This window comes from Canis aureus, chromosome 23, assembly GCF_053574225.1.
Source record: "Canis aureus isolate CA01 chromosome 23, VMU_Caureus_v.1.0, whole genome shotgun sequence".
NCBI lineage: Eukaryota > Metazoa > Chordata > Mammalia > Carnivora > Canidae > Canis > Canis aureus.
In genome coordinates this window covers 43,916,136-43,939,008 of record NC_135633.1, presented here as the reverse complement: position 1 = coordinate 43,939,008, position 22,873 = coordinate 43,916,136, and the positions used below count along the sequence as shown (strand labels likewise).

Below are 22,873 nucleotides of genomic sequence, written 5' to 3'. Positions count from 1 at the left end.
TAACCTCTATTTCATTAGGATACACTCTACAGTAGCTTTCAGAGAAAAGGTTTACAGCTCAATGTTGTGAGATCCTGCATAGCTGGAGGTGTCTTTGCTTCACCCTCACCCCCATTCTGTAGGCTGTGTATAGAATTCTCAACAATTCTTTCGAGGTGGCCCTTGAGAAATTTGAAGTCTTTTGGTTCCTAAAGTTTGTACATGATCTGTTTTTTTTTTCTTCTCCAACAATGTGGAGGATCTTCCCAATTTTCTGAGATTTCACCAGGATACGCTTTAGTATGGTCTTATTTCAACCAGTACTGGGCTCCCTGGAAATTCTTGTCCTTTAATTTTCGGAAAACTTAATTATTTCATTGATGATTTCTATTCCTTTGTTTTCCTTGTTCTGTCTTTATGGATTTGTTTTCCTTGTTCTGTCTTTATGGAAGTTTTATGATTTAGATCTCCTAGACCTTCCTCTAGTTACTCTTCTTCTATTACATCTACAAGGGTTTTTTTTCTGTACTTTCTGAGACATTCTCATCTTCTGAAACTTTGAGATTTTCATTTATGTTGTCATTTTCCAAGGGCTCCTTTTTTGTTCACTAAGGTTACATGTATGAGTGTCTAAATGATAGCAGCCTGCTCATGTTTTGTGGCTACAATATCTTCTCTTATCTCTCTGAGGATATTAATATTTTTATGAAGTTTTCTCCAAGTTGTTTTTTTCTCTGTTTCTTCATTTTGGTCTCTGTAATAGTGATTTTTATGTGTCATTTTGACTAGGCTGTGATACCCAATTGTTGGACAAACACAGTCCAGATGATGCTGTGAGGAATTCTGCAGCAACGTAGAAATTTTGCCTGAGTTTCCAGCCTGATGGTCTGCTCTGTGATTTCAGACTCAAGACTATAAAATCAACTCTTACATGAATTTTGAGCCTGCTGGCCTGCCCCATATATAGCAGACTTGCTATCCCCACAATTGTATGAGTCAACTCCTTAAAACCTGTCTGTCTGTCTGTCTGTCTATCATCCATCCATCCATCCATCCTATTGGTTCTGTTTCTCTGGAGAAGCTTAATATATTCCTTATCCTCCAAATTAGAGGATTTCCTACCTTCTATGACAATCCTTCCTTATCAGCTCAGATTGCAGAGTGGAGTGGTAGGAAATTAGAAATCTAATAGGAAGCTCTGAGCACATGAGTGGGGTTTGTCAACTGTGATACTATTTCAGTACCACTGGGTTGGTAAATTTTCCCACTAATGACCCTTATCACCTGCCCAGAGGGAGAGTGATGGCCTGGTTTCTAACATTCAGGGGATCAAGTGGTGGTAGAGGAAGAATGGTTGTGGGTCTCAGCATCCAATGAACACATGAGATTTACTTCTACCCACCTCCCCACTGACTAAATGCAGGGCAGTGCCAGGTGCTCCCTGTCTTCTCACTTCTGCAACTCACCTGCAGGCTCTGCCAGGGTCTGAGAGGGGGAGTGGTTACTTGGCCATGCAGAGAGAAGTGGGAATCTAGGGTTCTGATTGCCTCTAGGACATTTTGACTAATTCTTATTTTAAGCCCTTCTCCCCATCTTTTCCCCTTTTAGAAGTGACTGATGCCTCCAGTTCCTAAGCTTTTCAGGTATTCAGTTTCAGATTTGTTTCTACTGGTCAACGTTTCAGCCTCTCAAAGCTCCACTTCTCTGTTCCTTAACAGCTGTCCATTTGCCTCCCACCTCCAACCTGTGTCAGTGTTGTCTCCTTCTCAATCCCCTCACTCTTATGGCTTATGGCTTATTAAAATGCCTTTACTCATGCAATAGTGAGATTGTGACAGCAAGCTGCTACCATTGCCCTGAAGTGACCAATGAGACTTTCCTCATTTCTAAGAGCTTTTGTAAATGCTGTAAATAACCATTCTCTTGTTTGAAGGGTTCTTGGGCTAGTCTCTGCTCCCCAGTGACTGATGCTGGGACTTCATAGATTGATTTTTTTTAAGTTTGTTTGTTTGTTTGTTTATTTATTTATTTATTTATTTTAGTAATCTCTGCACCCAACATGGGGCTTGAACTCATGACCTCAGAGATCAAGAGTTGCATGCTCTTTCTAGTGAGCCAGCTAGGTGCTCCCTATAGATTTATTTCTACAGGCATAACATAGTTAAAAATCTATAGATTAAAATAGCGTATATGCTCATTTATGTTTACTAAACCCAAACGATAGAGATCTCTCAAGTCTAGGGGGACATTATGTCTGTGTGGGTGTTTATAGGTTCAGAGCAAGAAATTCACCTTCAGGAAGCAGGTACAGGAGGCAAGAGACATTCACAAAATGAGGGGACTATGTAGTCCCAGCCTCCCTGGCAACAAGAAACACAAAGGGCCAGAGATTGAGGCTCTGAGAGAGACCCAATGCTCTTGAATGCAACATCAATGAAACACCAGGGAACTAACTCTTAAGGAAAGACCATTGTTGATGTAAACTGTGTCCAAGGTGGCCAGCCTGATGTCTGTGGACAGGTTGTAGGAGTCTGAGGTATGCTTGCTTTAAATTATGCTGACTCGCCGTTGTTTTTTTTCCAATTTGGGAAGCTGCTTGCCTTAATGGAATTGAGTGGGATTGATGAAAGCAGTTAGAACTGGGAATAATGCTTCTTTGTGTCACCTAGCTAGTCCTTGGCCAGAATAGCATGCCATTTAGAGGTAGAGTAACTGGTGAGGATGAATTAGATTCCTTTCTTGACTACCTGGGGGGTGGGGGGGTAGGGGGTGGTGGTGGGGGTGGGGGAGGGGTGGCAACAACCATAGGACAGGACTTGAAAACACATCAATGACGAGGTAGGAGGAAAGTCCCCAAAGGGGGAATCTAAGGCAAGGTGGGTCAGAGCAGGTAAAATTCCTCCCTCACCAACTCCTATTTGGCAAGCTTCCGCAATTTCCCAAATAGAGTCATAGCAGAAGTAGTTGGGGGGAGGGGGAGCCATGGAAGGCCTGTCTGGAAATAAGGGACATTGAATTCCTATCATGGAAACTGGATTCTAACTGGATTCTAAGGTCATGGGTTTGATTTCTTTGATTTGATGTCTCGGTGCCTTGGAAAATCAGAATTTGAAATGAGGCAATGTCTCTAATGCACTATTTTACTCCCACACATCTCCTTCTGCATTTTGTCATTTTCATTATCTTTTGTGGGATTTCTAGTGTTACTGGATGCAGCTGCCAGCCTGACTGATTAACCTATTCACTGACTGAGTGCCTAAGCCATAGGCTGGAGCCAGCTCATAGGGTTGTAAGAATGGACTGTTAAACATTTGGGAATTTGGCAGGCCAGTTATTTTTTTTTTAATTTCATTTATTTTATTTATTTTTTATTTTTTATTTTTTTGGCAGGCCAGTTATTAAACCACCAGGAGCCTGATGTCAGCCACGGCGGGAGTATTTGCATCATAGAAATCAATAAACATTACAAATAGGGGCTTTTATTTTTAGAGGGCTGGTTCCCAGCACACCCCTGGGAATACAGAGACAGAAGTACACCATCTATAAACACACAGGTGGCTACAAAAAATCACCATGATAGTAGGCACAGGGTGTGGTGGGAACATACAGTGGGGACATTGGATCTAGGCTGGAGCAAACCATGGCTGCCTGAAAAGCTCTGTTCTACATCTGAGAAAACTGGCTCTCCATTTTGAAGATGATGACAATGACAATGACAGCAGCTATACTTTGTATGACATTTATTCTGTGCCAAAAGCAGTTCTAAGCACTTCTCACCTACTATAGCTCATCTCATTCTGAAAATAAGCCTGTGTCAGAGGTACTGTTGTTAGTCCCATTTTCTAGATGAGGAAACTAGGGTTCAGAAAGGCTGATTACTTATTCATGGTTGTGAAGCTACTGTGGGTCTGGCTCCAGAGTCCCTAAACTGTCCAAGATCATCCTGAACTGTATTTTTAACAACTATACTTCATTACACTCTTTCTGGATCCTCTGCTTATCAAAAACAGAAGGAAACTGTCTAGTATCTGCTCTGGTCTCAAACCCATGGGACAAAGGAGACAGAGAACACTTAGAAAAATGATTTCTTTTAGAACTTTAAATTTAGAGTAGTTATATTAACATGATGAGAGGAAAATTTTATTTTAAAGTGGTCATATCTGGGGATCCTTGGGTGGCTCAGTGGTTTAGTGCCTGCCTTCAGCCCAGGGCATGATCTTGGAGTCCCGGGATCTAGTCCCCCATCAGGCTCCCTGCATGGAGCTTGCTTCTCCCTCTGTCTGTGTCTCTGCCTCTCTCTCTCTCTCCCTCTCTCTCTCTCTCTGTGTCTCTCATGAATAAATAAATAAAAATCTTTAAAAAATTAAAAAAAATAAAGTGGTCAGATTTTTCTTTAAATGAAAGAAGAGAGATACCTATTCTTAGCTTCTATGAAAGAGGATTGCGGATCAAGAGTAACCTGTTATTGTGAGGTTTTATTTATGTTCTCATTATCCTGGCCTGGGCCCCATTACTGATAATTTTAGAATATCAATAAGTCTGCCATGGTGATACTAAGGGATCTAATGCTGTAGTGGTTTAAAATCACTCTGAGTCATTTTATGAAGGACCACAATAATCCTATGAAGGAAAAATGAAAAGCCCCATTAACATCTCAACTCCATGGTGGTGTTGGAGAGGTCAGTGGCTCCATCAAGAACTTATAACCGGTAAGTGATTGCATCTGAGCTTGAATCCAGACTTTCAGATCCTCAAACATTTCTACAAGATGGTATTGACATTGAAACTTGTCAGTGAGGGAACTTATCACTTGCTAGGAATGAGGAGGAGCTTGTATGTCGACTCCACCACACTCCAGGGAGCTAAGGAGATGAGAAGATGGACAACATCAGATACCCCTCTGGGAGCCAAATCATCATTAAATACTAAGATACTGGCATCATAAAGTTTTTGCTATTCCCAAGCATTACCATATGTTGGTATAGAACACAAATCAAGGAAAGAAAATTTCAAGAGATATCCAGGCATTACCATCTGACCACAAATAAAAATTTAACACTTTGTAAATGTGAAATAAAAACAAAAAGTAGTGGGAAATCTCCAAGTGTGATGAAAAACTGTAGGTTTTTTTCAGGATGAGGGAAGAAGATTAAATAAGGAAATTATTAGTAAGAACAACAGCTTAGGGGTGCCTGCGTGACTTAGTTGGTTAAGCTGTGGACACTCGGTTTGGGTTCAGGTCACGATTTCGGGGTTGTGAGATTGAGCACCCCATCAGATTGGAATCTGCTTCACATTCTTTTCTTTCTGCCCCTTATGCTTGTGCTCTCTCTCTCTCTAAAATAAATCTTTCAAAAAATTAAAAAAAAAAGAACAAAAGCTTATTATGCACTGGGAAAAATGCGAAGAACGTTCTGTGCATTTTCTCATTTAATTTGTGACAACGACCCTATGTTGTAAGTACAATTATTATAATTATTTTAGAAATAAGGGAACTGAGGTTTAAGTAGGATGGTTTGTCTAAAGTTACATAGTCAGTAAGTGGCAGACACCACTTAAAGCAGTTCCCAGGTTAAAACAAGACAATCATATTCTTAGCATTGAGATACATGTTAAAAAAATAATAATGTTACAGCCTTTCTCCCCTGGAATCATGGCACAGTGAGGAGTGTATTTTTAAGCCTGGCCTCAAAGCTGTGCTCTTGTTTACAATCCTTCTAGTTTTAGCAGATGCAGATGGCTTTGAAATCTGCACCCGGACGAACTTAAAATGCCCCCTCCTTCCCTCGTTCAAAGAATACTGCAAACCTATTAAATGCAAAAATAGAAACGGCTTGGGCAATTACAGAGTGAATTTGGGCTGCGTAGGCAAATAATCAAGATCATTTCTATCTTACTCCTTTGACTTATTAGTCTTTTTTCCAACCTCCTTCATCCAGGTAATGGCCTCAACCCTCGGTCCTGCTCTCCAGTGTAGGTGACATGATTCTGATCAGGTTTGGCTGCCTTGATAAGGAGACATCTGCCTGGTGCACAAAGGTGGAAGTAATGACAAATGTGAGCTGGCATTTGGGATCTGAAGTCAGCATCAACCACTATGCTTGCTGGATTATGGATTTCATTTAGAAACCCCGAGAGCGCACATGATCTGGGGAGGCAGCTGTGAGGTGTCAGTGAGGTCTTGGGTCCTTTTAAGTTCTGGCTGTTACCCACCAGCGGGATGTGATCACAGCCGAGCCGCCTGGCCTCCAGGAACCTCCCTATTTTTATCTGGTAATTGAACCTCACTAATACCCACTTCATAGAGGATAATAAGGCTTTTGGATTCATCAACCACAATGTAGCACACAAACATTAGGTGCTTTATTGTTGTAATTATTATAATTACTATGGGTTCTGAAATCAGCTTCATTTCTGTTGCCCATCAACCAAACAACTGAGAGCCATGGGAGTTTCTTACTCTGGTTTCTAGGCTGAATATTGGGAAATCCTGAAAGGTCTAGTCTGTGTGAATCTCAATAAGTATGAGAAAACTGGTGGATGGATTATCACACGTGATGCTAATCACAAGTAGGGTGTACTTGGCTGTAGGTCATGGGCTCTGTCATTACTTCACATCTTTCACGATGCAGGGTGCATAATGACCTTTAAAGGTGAGACCTATAACTTTCCCTAGGATAGCTTACTCACATTTCATATATTGTATATTGGGCTGAGCCTCTAGCATTTTCTTTGAGGATCTGGAAACATGCAATGTGTTAACATTAGGCACACCTTAAATTCTCACTATCCAGCATGTTCTTTTTTTTTTTTTCCTATCCAGCATGTTCTTTTGTGTTTGCACAGAACTTGACTGCTTTAGGGTTTTGAGATTGTTGTTGTTTTTTTTTTCTGTAGCAATATCTATATTATTAATGCTGTTACCATAGGGTTTTTTCCAAAGTACCAAAAATAAGGTACTTCCATATTTAGAAGACAGTCACCCAGAAAAAATAATTTTTTTCCCCATAAGCTGCAAAGCTCAGTCAAATTATATATTCAAAGAAGGGTGGCTGGCTGGCTCAGTCAGTAGAGCATGTGACCCTTGATTTCAAGCTTGTGAGTTTGAGCCCTACATTGGGTGACGAAATTACTTAAAATAGTTTTAAAAAATGATGTCCACAGTATATTCACTGGGGTCTGGCCCCTCCCTTCTCTGTCCCACTTTGCTCAGTGGGCCAGTGGGCTGAGCTCCTACAGGAACCCTGTTCAATTCTTTTAAGCCAGCTGTGAGGGGAGGAGGGACACACAAATGTAATCCGCTGGTCACAGAGACAGCAATGGGACCACAGAATTTACTTAAAGTTTGAAGGCCTGAGCTTATCTAGACCTTTACCATTTAGGGATGCAAAACACTCAGTAAAACATCACCCAAAGTATCTTGGGCAGCTTTGTGGCTGAAAATACTTCTATGCCCAACCATTGGCAACATCCAAGAACTTGTTACATGCAACTTATTAGAGGGAGTAAGTAGACACCATCATTTTTCTCTTAGGCGGGGAGAGCTCAGGGGGACCTCAACTCCTGACTGGGAACAAAGTTCAATCTTTACACTGGAACAGTGATGACAAATATAGGGCATGCACCTGACATTCACTTCCTGAACATCCAACGTCTGCTTAACCTCTCCTGAAAATCGCTGACTCACATCCCTGCAAATACTGAGTTTACTGGGCTTCCCAAATGTCCTGAGATGTGCATAGACCTACCTTGGAGGCTTGTTAAAAACAAAGATGTCTGAATTTCATGCTTGCAGATTCTGAGATTCCAATTTGTAGGTTTGGGTATTTTATTCCCCCTAGCCCCCCAAACTTTCACTGAGAGATTTTTCTTGGTATTAAGTTTAGGAATTTGTGATTACGATTCGGTGATCTAGCAGAAGGTTCCTTTGACATGGGCAGCGAGTGGTGGAGGCAAGTATAGAGATTCTCCTTTTCCCTTAACATTCAAGAGACTCTTCCATAACAAGGTTTCATTTTAATAAGGTCCTCAGGTGATGCAGATGCATACCAGAGATTGAAAACCACCATCTATGATATGTGAAGACAAAAAAAACACTAGTTTCCTTAGGCTTTGGGGCAGTTTAGAGACAGAGAAAGGCATCAGTAAACCACCTAGAGATCTTGTTAAAATACAGACTTGGATTCAGTGGGTTTGGGGTGGGATCTGAGTTGCAACATTTCTAACATTTGCAGTGATGCGGATGCTATTGTTTCCTGGAGTACACTTTAAGTAACAGGAGTTTCAAGAGCTCAGGTTGGAGGGGGTTCCATAAACCCAGATCAAACTCTGGCTTCCTCACTTCATTAGCTGTGTGATGCTGGGCTAGTTACTTAACCTCTCTGGCCTGTTTTTAATCTGTAAAATGGGGGTTGGGGAAGGGAAGACTGGTACTGATCCCAGAATATTATGAGAATTGTCACAGTGCATAAGCAATCACAAGGTAAGCACTTATCACAGTCCTGAGCACATAGCCTTACTCTTAGCATTTACCAAGTTTTCACTTTAAAAGTTAGGCTTCTGGTCTTATGTAAAGCTGACAGAATGACTATTTCTAGCATGGTGACTGCCTGGCTCACTGCATTGCTTTGTCAAATTATAGCTTTGCTTCAGCTAGGTTTTTCCAGTAATGGGCTTGAGCTGAGCAGGATAAGGCATGGGGACTGAGGACCTTGATCCAAATTGTGGGTACTCAGTGGGCTGCTCCCTACCCACGGGGGCTAGATATCAGGGGTCAGAATGGGACGCGGCTGTTTCTTCTCCACGGTGGTTGCTATTTTCAGATCATGTTTACAAAATATATATAATTTCAAGGCTTTAACGAGAGAGAGCCTTCCCTCTGTGGTTGATTTACAGAGCCATATTTACACTCTCATTACAAGTTAGCATTCTGGGCTCTAACTCGCTTTGGGTTTGCATGGCTTGCTCTCGGGACAGCTAGAGTTATAACACTGGTCAAACCTGCTGACCGTGTCATTCCGAGCTAGCAGACACAGCCTCCTTGCCACTTCATACCAAGGGTCTGACTGAATTTGGAGGTGGTTAGAGCAGAATCCTGCCTCTTTGAAATAAAATACCTCTTGCTGTGGATTGCCTGCTTTAAAAACTCTGAATGCTCTGGAACAATGAGCTAGGAAAGCCGTTTGAGAGTGTCTCTGGGACCGCCAATGACCAATACTCCAGCAGTCCTCAGTGGTCGAGGGGGTGATGACACTAAAAGATGTGTTCTGGAATTTCAGAGCAACACAGAGCACAGTGCTCAAACAGCAGCAATATCTTCGGTCAATTACCTCTTGTCACCAGCATTCTCCTGTGCATCGGGTCGCATGGAAGCACCTCACTCTACTCTCTCTAGCCCTATTTGGCTCTTTGAATACTGCCTGCATCTTTGCCTTTGACCTGGGGAAGCAAGACTCCCTCTCTGTGATTAGACACCCCTGCAGCCAGAGGGCGTTGAATAGAGGCATGAATAGTCTTTCATTAATGACTGAGCCTTATGTTCTTTTTAAACCATTACTTACAACTTGGATGATTTTTTCCCTTTCTTTTAAATAACCTTACAATTAGCTGCATAATTTTACAGATAGGAGTTAAAGGCCAAATTATTGGTTGTTTCTTTTCTTGCTTTTATCCTGATACCCTTACTCTTTGGCACCGATTTTGAGAATTCTCAGAGAGGATACAGGGACCTAGCAAAAATTCCTCTTATGTTAACAGATAATAGTGGCAAGAAATTAGAATCCCTCTCCTACCTTTTTTTTTTTTTTTTTTAGGAGCTGAGGTCTGAATCCTGATAGCCAGGAGCAGATAGATACCACCTCACACATCAGAGGAGGAGTTCTGTGCTTCTGATTTCCTAGGGGAGCAACAGAAACCCTCTTCTTAGATTTCTGGGTGGGTTGAGGAGTTTGGCAGCCCTGGGTTCAGTACTGTTGTGCATGAGACCCCCAGAGTGCCCCATCTGGATCATGCCCTGCGAGTTGCTGATGGAAGAACCACTGGGCCTTCTCAACTCAACAGAAACAGTAGGCTGGAGAGAAGAGACATGTATAGATGGAAGTGAGAAAAGATACTTTCTTTGTTCAGGAAAATGTGAGCCTCCAGGAACAAAGGAGACACTTGAACTGCTGGGAGGCTCTATCACCTCAGAAGAAAGAACACCTGTGGTGCATCCTAGTCTCCAAACTCAATCAGAGGGGTACCAGGGGCGCAGGAGACAAAGCAGAGTACCAGAGAGTATGCAATCTGTAGGCTAGGTTGGGCCTTTAGGGAGAAGAAAGCAGTCTTGAGGCCGTGTGAAAAGTATACAGCAGGTGGATCCTTAGTGCTGAAACTTGGTTAAACCAAATGAGATTAAAAAAAAAAATAGAGGAAAATTGCTGTGCCGATAGGAGTCACACTCACTTAATGAACATACCTGCACTGAATACTTAGCTCATAGATTTCAGGCAATTAAAAAACATTCAAGTGCACATAGAAGAGCAAGATTCCCTGTCTTTTTCCTTAATACAGTGACGATAATGATGATTATTATTTTAAAGATAACCCATCGTGGAAGCCCATAGCTTTGCCAGCAAAAGCAATGTCCTGCCATCGTTAAAAGTATGTTACAATTTGCGGCTCCGTACCCAGCATTTGACATGGAGTGGTGTTCTATTTCAACCCAATTTAATTATATGCTCCTTTTATATATCGTGGATGGCTCACACTAGCAGAATTGTTTTGCCTGGTGAAAAACTGGCCATGACTTGTCATAATGGGCTGGTTTATAGAACCACTGAAGTATAGTTACTGCCCATCATTCGGGAATTATGGCACCATAACAACCCTTTATTTACATATACTGCTGAGACAGTAAAAACAGCAAATAGATTTCTTAAATCGAGACGGTAGAAATTTCCCCCCAGGGCACTTGGCCCTCATTGTGGCAGTAACATATGCAAGTCTAAATAACTTTGGTGTCTGTATTTCGGCAGTGCATCATTTTGTGGACAGTTTATAACATTCTAATAATAAAATGGACTCTAAATTTGGAGTTGGGCTTCACGAACATTAGATGGTAATGCGCACAGCAGAATCTCTAAGTGATTTGTGGGGAAGGTTTAAATTTGCTAATCACACTACTGCTGAGAGACTCTGCAAAGGGGCTCAAGTATGATCAGTGGTTGGGCTGTCGGAAGGCAGCAGAGCCTTCAACTAGCGGAGTGCCTGACCTAGTTTACATTAGCACAGACATGGCATCTGGGGGAAGTCAAGAGACTTTTTTATTTTCAGACTCCCAGGACTTAGGTAATCCTGGCTTTTCCCTCAAACAATAGAAACCTTCTATTCCCTTCCCCCGCTTTTTCTGGCTTCCCCTGTTCTTTCTTTCTTCGTCATGATATATGTTTGGGGAAAGAGTTTACTGGCATAAATCATCATGCCCTCATTGACTGTTTATCTGTCCTGAGATTTCATGTAAATTGCCCTCCCTTTATTCCTGACTTTTGACCCATTTATAGAATTGTCATTATATTTATTTTTAATACATACATTGTAAGAGCATGCTTCAAAGCATCTCTATTATATTTCCATTCCTGGAGTGGTGGATTCAACTCTCCCCTCCCTTTAGCTTCTAGTGAAGTTACATGTCTATGTGACAAAGGATTGCATGGGGATATCATGATTGAGACTGCCACCAATCATTCTGCAGTGGCACAGGTGGCTCAAGAGAGTGGATACTTAAAAGAGGGTCCTATTCCCCCCGAAGGCCTGGAAGGGTGTGGAGTTAAAGGGGATGGGGCGGCCGTAATTGCATCTCTGGACTCCTGAAGTGCCCTGTGCCTGTGGGTTGCTGCAAAAGGATGGGTTAAGGGACACCTGGGTGCCTCAGCGGTTGAGTATCTGCCTTTGGCTCAGGGTGTGATCCTGGGGTCCTGGGATCAAGTCCCACATCAGGCTCCTCAAAGGGAGCCTGCTTCTCCCTCTGCCTATATTTCTGCCTCTCTCTCTGTGTTTCTCATGAATAAATAAATACAAATCTTAAAAAAAAAAAAAAAAAAGGATAGTTTAAATTGTAATTGTCAAGCTCCCGGGCCCCCCTAAAGGGAGTAGGAAGCTCGGCCAGCACCTGGGGTGAATGAATACTCCTCTCAGGGCAGCACCTGGGCTGATGAGGCCTGTAAAAGATCCAGCCCGTCTGCCTCCCACCCCGCCCCTGACCGGCAGGTGCCCGCGGCCACTCACCCCCGGAGGGCAGGCCGGAGCAGCTGCCCCCGTGCTGGCACGGGCTGCGCTCGCAGGCGTCGGGGTAGAGCACGCAGCCCAGCTTCAGCTCGGTCAGGCCCACCACCTCCGCGAAGCTGCTGCGCTTGTTCTGCAGAGGCAGCTCGTTGTTGTTCAGCACCACCGAGTCCAGGCAGCCCTGGAAGCCGCTCAGCACCTGCGTGACCCGCGTGTCGGTCAGGCTGCGGATGTTGTCGGCCTGCACCAGCGCCCCGAAGTAGATAGTACTTTCGGTGCTCAGGGTCTGGAAGTAGAGGGGCGCCCTGCGCCGCTCCACGTAGCTGTCGTCCAGGGACAGGCTCGTGAAATTGCGGTTGAGCTCCAGGAAGACAGAGTGCCAGCTCCCGTCGTTGACGGCGCGGCCCGAGATGCCCAAGATCCCCGGGCCGTTGCCACAGTCCAGCTGGAACCACAGCTTGCCGTCCACGATCTGTGTGGAGAAGGAGCACCGGAGCCTTTTCAGTATGCATCTGGCAACATATGCCTGGTCACCCTCTTCCCACCCTGTCCACAGGGAGGCCCTAGGATGGACCCATTTGCAAGTCTGGTGTGGTTTGCTCGCTCCCCATGGCAGGGCATGCAAAGGCATGCCTGAGATTTCACAAATCTCGTAATTGGTAACATATGCACAGCTGCCTGAATCCACAATTATACTTAAGAATGTTCCTATTCTCTGGATCTTTGCCCTTTGAAAGTTCACTGCCCTATCTTGTTTAGGGATCTCTTGATTCTCTGCACCCTTCTTAGTTATTATTACCACAGGAATGATTTCTGTGAACTTGATATTTATTCACAAATATTTATTGAACATCTACTATGTGCTAAGCAGTGTTCTAGGTGCTATGGAGACCACTGTGAGCAAAAAGAGTTATTATCTCTGACCTCATGGGGCTTATGTTTTAGCAGGGGAGATTGCCATAAATCAAAAAATAAACAGAAATACAAATATACCCACAAGTAAGTCCGTGTGAATGTGCTATAGGGGAGAGAAAGAAGCCAGGTAGAAATAAAAGATATCCTACTTCCCAGCTTCATATATATTTAAGATTCTAAATCCCTTCTATATTAAACACTAGCATATTTTTAAAATGGTTCTTTAGGACTGCTGCTCATCACTCAGATTAAGATGATCTCACAAAGCCCTCAGGGCTTGGCCATTTGCTTAGAATGCAGCTATGTATCTTCAATGACATCTGACCCCCCAGAAGGATTTTTTGGTTAACTGTTCACGCCTCATAGATGCTCCCAGCCCTTCTTCTAGGGTCATACAACAGAGACCTGCCTGCTGCTTTGATTGCAGTGGCGTAGGGAGGGCATCCAAGTCTGTTCCAGGAGGCTACCTAACCCCACGGGGACATTAAACTCAGAAAGTGTGTATTGTTGAGTGATGGTGGCTGGCCAAGAACTGCTGGCTAGGGACTGGTCCCCCATGGAGACCTGGATTCTACTGTTGCTGAGGAGATGTGCTGGCCTGTGGTCCACCCTCATCTGTATTTCTCAGAAATGCAAGGTGGCTTGAGGATCCAGGGAATGATGCTGGACCCTTGTCCTGCCAACAAACGGATCTTGGGCAGGACACGATTAACAGCCAGAGCCTGTGAAACGGAAGGTACTTTTCTGGTCTCTTTGTGTGACCCAGCAAAGGGATCTTGGGGAGGCCAACATTTGAGTCATGCAAGGGCAGCAGGCCTTCCTTTAAGATCTGCTGACATCAGGAGTCCTGTGCCAGAATCTGGGCAGAGAACACAAACTTGTGGAGAGAGGGAAGGGACCACAGATGTTCCAGATCTCTAAGAGCTAACGAGGTATGTCAGACAAATTCATAGAAACAGACAGACTCACTCTTTCCAAAACGTGTTTGATTTCGGACAGCCTGATAAGGATTTTCACGATATCACTCATTCTCATGAATGGGAGCATTTCTCTACCTCTGCCTCCGTATGTTGCACAGACAACTGATTCTTAGGGACTCCCATTTCTGCCTCTGTGGATTCTCTAGCACCTTCTCTTCCTGCATACAAAGTTTATGCCATGAAAGCACGTGTATAAGGAAGGCAGGGGGCTGCGTGAACAAGGCAGAGCCCTGGGGACATACAAATGAAGACTCTAACTCAGGCTTTGTCATGCCACACCCAGGTGACCTGAAGAGAACTGGTTAGCCTCTCTGGGCTTGGGATCCCTGATGCGGTGAGCAGAGATAACTGCCGTGGCTTATTTCACAAGGAGCCTGTGTCCGTTGCAGAATGGCTAGCTACCTCGTACATAGTACATGCATACTCCACTCTGAAATCCAAGTGTATAAATGTAAAAAGACTGGAGGCAAATATTTATGTTGTTTTCTGAGAGCTTTCATATGGAATCTATGCTGTTGCCTTGGTCATTTTTTTGGTTCAACCAAATGGACTGAATGGATATCGCAAATCATACCAGTATATTTGCTCAGGAACAACTCCTGGGTAATATCCATATTTTTATTTCAATATAAGCAATAAAATGATCGAATGTGACTTTGGGGAGTTCCTTCCTCTGGCACAGTCCATCTGCTGTTATGCTCCGTGGCTACAGAGTGGTGTCCCCAGACTATCAAGGAAGATCTGGTGGCAAGGGTGCAATTCATCTGAGGTTTTATAAAATGATGTATTCAATTAATATATTACTCGGTCCATTCCCCTCTCCAACCCCACTCCCTACCTCTGGGAATAACAACCAAGTCACAAAATCATCTGGGAGAACTGATGTAGCTCTAATGTACCCACTGACATCGCTGTTCTGTAACTAAGAAACATAAATTTATACCGGAATGACACTGAGTACAGGTAAGTTTGCTTTTCTGTTGAGAAAAGTTAACAGCAGCAACCTGCTGAATGAAGAGGAAGCCTGGTGTCTAGACCATCCTTAGCCTTTGGAAAACAAAAGTGATTTGTATCCTCAAAATTCTAGGAGTTTGGAATTCTAAGTCTTGGTTAGATGACACACCAGAGTGCTGATGTAAAAGGCAACTTTGCAAAAGTTAATCTTTTCCTATCTTGCATGCATATGATGCTGGGGAGACCAGAGAAGGCTTTGATGTCTAAGTCTGTTCACAATGGAAACTCGTGCTCTGATCATATTTATTTTTTCTCTGTCTCCAGAATAGGGTTGACTCAGTTTGAAAGGATTTCTCTTTTAAGGGGACAAAGCTTTCTCAAGTCAGAGGGCAAGCTATATTAATTGAAATTGTACTGTGCATGAAACTGTAAAAAATTCAAAAAAAAAAAAAAAGTCCATAGCAAAGACCTGAAATGGTATTCTGGGTTGGGGGAGGCAGGTAGGCAATTTGTTCAATGAAATGCATAATTCACAGAGCATGGCTCCGATGTTACAAGATATTTAGGTTTTGTCTGAAATCAGTGATGCACTTTAACCTGGATCTTGAGTGGCTTGGGGCTCAGAAGACAAGATATCAGAGCTACAAGAATTCATCTTGTAGGAAAGTAGGATTTTGAGTGAAAAAGTATAAATGATGGCACAAAGTCTTACTGCTTCAGATCCTTGGTGCGTGGTGCTAGCAAACGCACTAAAGCCCCAAAACTTGTAAGAGGGTTATTAAATATTCTTTGTAAAGGGAACTTTTTGAAAACCTGTTTTCAAGGCTGCCATCAATAGTTGTCTGGCTCAAAAAATATACCTTAGGGGTGCCTGGGTGGCTAATTTGGTTAAGCACCTGCCTTCAGCTTAGATCATGATCCCACCGTCTTGGGATGGAGCCCCGTGTTGGGCTCCCTGCTCAGCAAGGAGTAGGCTTCTCCCCCTCCCTTTGCCCTTCCCCTTGCTCTTGTGCTCTCTCAAATAAATGAAATCATTAAAAAAAATGCCTTAAATGAATACATTATCATCCCAGGTCTCCAAACCTCTTCTTTTGATAAACACTTGTAGTACTCCTGACTGCTTGCTTCCTTCAGAGGGCCAGATCCACTGCTGACTAGTTATGTTGGGGCAAGCCCACAGATTCTCTCTGAACTTGTTTCCTCACAGGCAAAAAAGGGGGAACTCATATCTAGGCACAGGAGAGTGAGAGTAAAAATATATGCATGTATTTTGTAAAGTACTTTGTAAACTTTTAGGTATTTTATTATCATCATATTGCAAATATTATAAGTTAACTCACTTCTCAGGGATACTCTTACACAGATCCTTGAATCTCAGGAGAGCTTCCTTGTTACTTTTCTATGTTGGAAAGATCCGGCCACTCCAAGTGGGCTGTTTTAAAAGCTAAATGAGCTTTCCCTGACCATCTTCTTTTTTATTCCTGGGGTTTTAAGTTAGCCATGTCTGAGAATCATCAAAACGAAGCCATGTGTCATCTATAACTTCCCCACAAAATGAAATAATGACATTTCTAGATTAACAAGCTGGGACTTCTTGTGCTTTCGCTAGGATATTGGGCCCAAAAGACCAATACAGGGAAAAAGTCATAAATCTCTCTCAGTGCTATGACGGGTTTCTTTCACAGGTTTGAGAAGAGCCACAGAAGCCATTCCACCATTTTTATTCTTGTGTTGGCTTCCAAAAAATTCAGAGTCATGGTTTGTGTTCAACTGACACAGCAACCCTTGGTCTAGATTTTTTAAGGATGATATTCGCTTTTCCCACTGCCTTGGTTGGGTCTCAACCTTTTATTTTCATCTTAGGGATGCTCTGATCTTATTGCACTTCGGTGTTTATGGTAAGCCTGGAATCTCTTCTGGAAGAAGATGGGGTACCAATGGTCGATAGAGGAATGAGCACCTTCACTGTTGCTAAGAAGCAATGGGGCTCCGTGTTCACAAGTATTTTCATTTCTTGAGGTCCCATGCAATTCTGCAACTGTCTTTGAGGGCTGCCCTTTACCCCTATAGATCATCTCAAGGACTTTTTAGAGAATGTACTCTAACTGGGAAAATATAAACAACCAAGAGGTGCAATTTAAACAAAGCATTTCAGTGTAGTCGTTGATAGTCGTTGAACCTGAGTACAAGGCACATACTGTACCTAAAGCCAATGAAATTAAATCTTGCATGAGGCTGGAAATGTTAAGCAAACAGATTCAAATCCCCTAAGTGGATATTCCTGGCGACTGTAGAAGAATATCTGCAGTAGTTCAGTACAGCTGTGTCCTGCTTTAGGCAAACTCAACATATGAAAAGCAAACTCAGCCCACAGACAGATTGGGGGTGATTATTCACATCACAAAGGGATTAATGGAAGGGTTCCTTCAAACAGCAACCAACCATCGTTTATTAGAACTCCATTTACAGAGATTCAATTTACACAACTTTCAGAAACACGTTTGTTTCGTGAAATACAATATACCTTAGGAGCTAGAGCTGCCTAAAAGCTTTAATTATTCCTCTTTTCCATCCCCAGGGACCTGCACATTTTAGACCTTTGCCAACGAAGTGTCAGATGACAAACTCCATTTTAGGCCCTGGCCATTCAGGTCCAGTGGTTTTGTTCGCTCTCAACTGTAATACTATAGAAGAGATCTGCTAAGTGGTTGCCTCATAAGGAAGTTCTGCAACCAGCAGTCCTGTTGGAGCTTGAAGGAGGAGCGGAAAATGGGTAACATTTACACCAAGTCCCTAGCAGCTACTAATCCTGAAGGGGCCTAGCACTTCCCCAGCAGTTACACAAAACCCCATCTCTCAGGGCGATTTAGGAAAGGATCTGCCAACCCAGGGCTGGTCGCCTCAGGGGCCAGGAGGTTATAAAGACAGGACTTTGGTCTTTGCATTTTTCTTCCTCCACCATGCATCTCTGATTTGAACTCACTGTTTGCTAAAAGTGTGCATCCCTTGCTTCTCTGGTTTTCTTTTAAAAACACTGCTCTCCTTCCCAGAGCTGAAATTATTCTCAGAATTGAATGAGGGCAAGTAGTGGGAGAGTCCCCATGAGAAGTTTAAACTCCAACTCCCCGCTTACTTCCTCTGGCCACCATGGAGCACCTGGCAGTACCAGAAGCAGGTAAGTAAAAGTCTATATGAAAGGGGAAGCCACAGGCATTTAATATCCTACACAATTTTCTCTCTCCAGGATTAAAGCCTGTGTCACCTAATCAACTTGGATGTGACCTATCAAACAATCAAAGGACAAAAGTTATAAAGGCTCACCATGATCCCAATTAAGCCCAGTGATAGAACCCTAGGAAGGAGAAAATTGCCAGCCATTTCCATTTGTATGGGCACTTCCTACTGATCAGACTGCATCTGCCTCTGAACACACTTCCAATGGGCTGGGACAGTAACCTCCTGAGAATAGCGTCAGATTAAATCTCTCTCCTTCTCCCTTCTCCTCCTGGACTGGAAGGCGTCCTTGGGTCGACAGATGCCCAGAATGTGGCTTTTGATGAAATGTAGCAGCAAGATGGAGGGCTGGGGGGAGATCACACAGAGTAGCAGCATGGAGTGAGAGAGACTGGAGTGAGAGAGATTGGAAGGCAGGTCTGGGCCTTGGCGCTCATTAGCTGGACAACCTTGCATAACTACCTTAACCTCTCTGAATCTCTGTTCTCTCCTTGATCAGATAGGGATGATCGTTTATAATACATTTATTATAGTAACTTTGTAATTAAAAAATAAATGAGGTGCATAAAGCGGTTAGTGTTGTTGTTGGTTTCATGAAGGCATCCAAAGCCCTGAGCTGCATACAAATGCCAGACTTGCTGTCAAGGAAGTCTGGCTGCTTTGGAGCGTTCCTGAGGCTGGCAAGGATTTAATAATTGGGCTACTAAGGCCACGATAGGACACATGGAACCTCCTATAACTGAGATCTCCAACTTCCTCCCCAAGTAAGAACAGAGGTCACCCACAGAGGTCAGTGGGGATCAGCCCACGTGGGAGAAGAAGACACAGCCAATGTTTTTCAAGGACCACCCTTGCCGTGGAATTGATTAGGAAGTGCATTCTAATGAACCGTTGCATGATTACAGCTCAAAGGAGGGCAGCCCTTGAACCCACTCTAGAGAGACACGTCCCAATATCCAAAGAGCCAATTCTGAAGCCGAATGTATAAAAGGAAATGGGGTGTTGGCACACTTCCCGGGACTGCTGGTGTTCCTCTTTGCCCCCAAGCCAGTTTCTGGTCTTCTGAACTCAAAAGACAAAAAAGATTTCACTCCCCAATCCACGAGCCAAAATATTAACATGAGAACCGACTGCAGGAAAAGATAACCCATTTTAATTACCTTCAGAATTAGGCAGGGATTTGCTCTGGTGTACATTATAATCCCGTTGCTTTGCAGGGTCCGCAGACGCAGAGCTAGCCGAAAGTCTTCTTCTTTGCTATTTTCAGAAAGCCGGTATTTGATGTAACTGTTTCCAGCAAAGCTGAGAGAAGTGTGCCCTGAGAAGACCATTAGGAGAAGACATATATACTATGAACATCCAGAAACAGTCAGGGACACATGAATTCACCCAACAACCACCAAGCGAGTTGATTAAAGACTGTGGGAAGTTAACGAAAGCACTGAGGAAAAGCTGCTTTTGATGATAAACGGGTTCTTGCCACTTCAGGCCACACTTTTCATTCCAAAGTGAAAAGAAATATTAATGCATCAGATACCACAAAATCTCAACGGTCTCCTGCCAATGGGAACTTGGTACATTGTACTTGGTACATTGTATAATCTGAAGTTTCTTAGAGTCTCTATTCCCACTTTAGAATTAGCTCTGTTGAAAGATACGCCCTTCCTGTCCACCACCGGTCACTTACACACTCAAAAAACTTTCCACTCCATGAAACAAAAGAAAGATAAAGCTATTTTTAAAGAGTACTCATCTCCCCCCAAGTATCTTAATGCCAAATAGCCAACTTATGTCGTCTGCACTAATGCCGAAAGCAGGACGTTTATGTCTTGTTCCCATGCCGTCATGACTCTACATTATGATCATGAATTTCAAGGCTTGCCTTTCCAGAATCCTCAGTGCTAGCCACATCGCCCAATTCTGAGTTCACCCTCTTTTGTACTGACTCCCAACTTTATGTTCCAACAAGCAAAATGATGCTGAAAATCTGTCTCACTGGAGGAGGGGTGGGAAGTGTGAAAATATGTTAAATGGAGAAAAATCATGGACAATCAAAAGTTTTCTACATAGAAAAGAGAAGGGAGATGGGCAGAAAGTGACATCTCAAGTTAGGAGACTTGATGGCTTTGTGGTCACCCTCCACACCCACCTGCTGGACACACAGGGTGTGTGTGTGGGGGTAGGGGCAGCATAAGTATCTTTCAAATCTAAGTCCCAGGTGACTTCAAAGGCAAGTATGCCAGTGATCTCTTCACTTCATGGGCAGCTCTGTTCTTGAAATCATCTATGAAAGAGCTGTGGCTTCCATGTTTGACGACAGTGCTTCTCTTGGCAGAGGCTGAATTGCTAAGACCCAATGGTTAACAAAGTGTTTTGCACATAGTAGGCATAATCGTTTTGTATTCCCCCTGTAACTGCTATTATAATCACCACTTAAAAATATTTCTTGGATTCCAAAAAGGGTATCAGTGTACCTGTGTTTTAAATACATTCTCTACCCAAAAGAGAGTTCTACTGGTACCAAAAATGAATACTTCTAGAGTTTAGATGTGATAGGGAATATGTGAATCCAGCAAAGTACTGCAAATGAGAGAAGATCAGAAACAGGATCATTTGGATCGAAATGATGTAAATACGTTTCTTCCTTTTTCTTTTTTTCCCCTTAGGACACAGAGGTCCCTCTCCTTTGGGAACATCTCCAGTGGAGAGTCTGCTTACTTGGTGCTCTAGGCCGGCCTGACTCTATGGATGGTCAACTGGACTGGCCCAGCTGTACCTTCTGTTGAGCTCTGTTTTGTGGCTCTGGGATGTACAGCCCTCTGAGCATCAAAGGCCATGCCATGGATACTCTGACTTCTCTGCCTAACCAACAGCCTTCTATTTTCCAGTTTATACTCTTAACATCCATGGGACACGATTGAAAGCACATGTTGTGGTCTTCCTGTCATACAAGGAGTCCACGGCCATTGCATGTTTCCTCAGCAAAGGCTGAAGCTGTAATAAATCCCAAGAACATTTGAGAATGGATGTTAGCTGTGGTCCATTCTGAAGGTAAATGTTGCATGCAGACAGAAATGTCTCTGAGAAGAGCTAGGGCAATGCAATTTACTCAAGGGCAAGTGCTTCAGGAATATGAATTTAGACCCTCATAGTTCCACCCCACTCTGTACCTGAGCACTCGCCGAGCTTTCCTGGTGGACACTGGCAGAGATACGGTCTCCTGCTGGCTTCATAACCAACACATTGCATGTCCCCTGGACATGGCTTCTCCATGCAAGGATCATTGGACCCTGGGCACAGTCCTCCTGTGACAAAAGGGAACACACATGATCAGTACACAGGGAATCCCTTACATTGTAGGGTGCACTGTAATGGTTCAAGAGCTGGGCTCTGTAGGCTCTTGTGACAAAGAGGCCAACCAGAAGCAGGGACACCTGAATGGTCTTCACCTGGTGTGTGCACCCATCAGATGTCTCTGAGTCTGCCAAAAGCTCACCACCAGACTCAAGTAGGTTGGCTGAGAAGAATAAATAGAGCTCTTCCTCATAGGCTAAAATATACTAAGGTTGTAACTGGGCCAACTTTAACTGAAAAAAGAAAATCACCCTACACAGCCTCTGGTGCAGTGGGGTTCTGCATCCTGGTACCCACCTGAAGGCACTGCTCGAGTTTTCATTTGTCCTACACCCTCTTCTTGCCCTGAAAATCTTTGGGGGGGGGGTAGACTTCAGAAGATGTTAGCTGTTGTTTTCAGAGGGGAAAGAAAAAAGATGCTTCTAAGGAAAAATGTGACTAATTCTAAATTGTGCAGGCACACTTTCCATTGTTTCCTAGTCCCTTCTGCTACCTGCTCTTGTATCGATTAGCTGTAAATGTGCCCTACTGCCTATCAAAAACAGTCAAATTACCCTGGGCAAAGATAGGTTTTCTGGCTACCTGTTTGATGTTCACAGCACAGTGAGATGAAAGGTTAATCCCTCAGAAAGAAAATCCTAGAAAACAGATTAACTGATGAAGGCAAAATTCAGGACCTAAGTGAGTCATTTCAGAACTGTGGTGATGGCAAACGTGGGCCCACCAGCAGAAGCGCCCGTTTCAGAAATCTTGGGTAGTTCAAATGTGATTAGGCCACTTTCAACGTGGTGAGAGTCTGAGCAGTAAAAGGACTCTAGAAAAGGAGACACGACTGAAAAATTGCCCATGACTGAGTTAGTAGTGGCCTAAAGGCGCACCAACTCTGCAAACCAAGAACATGCGGACATCAGCAGTTTTTTTCCTGGGATGATCTGACCCATTACCATGCTCCCTTCCATCCTAACTCCTTCCTTATCATTAAGCATATTGTCCCATTACACAGTCATTTCTTTGTCCAGAAGAAAGCAGAAATTTAATGCTACTACATATAAACATTTAAAAACTGTAATCCTTGAGAAGAGCAATATAAGTAGCACCAGCAAACTCAGAATTTGTAAATCCTATTTTCCACCAGTTTAGAGCTCAGCCATAAAAGATACTCTTGGCAACAATCCAGCTTACAAAATCTTAGAAGA

At 43.3% G+C, this 22,873-nt stretch overlaps 1 protein-coding gene across 3 annotated transcripts in view; it reads right to left on the bottom strand.

Annotated features, from left to right (window-relative positions):
• The window catches only part of FAT3 (FAT atypical cadherin 3), a 648,833-nt gene that overhangs the window by 16,605 nt on the left and 609,355 nt on the right, over nucleotides 1–22,873 (bottom strand). For all 3 annotated transcript variants that reach the window (XM_077867437.1, XM_077867438.1, XM_077867439.1), the window contains 3 exons: nucleotides 21,494–21,628; nucleotides 19,484–19,641; nucleotides 12,244–12,712 (listed from right to left, as the gene is read on the bottom strand). In XM_077867437.1, coding sequence (XP_077723563.1) covers nucleotides 12,244–12,712; nucleotides 19,484–19,641; nucleotides 21,494–21,628 — 762 coding nt within the window. The remainder of the gene's footprint in view (nucleotides 1–12,243; nucleotides 12,713–19,483; nucleotides 19,642–21,493; nucleotides 21,629–22,873) is intronic.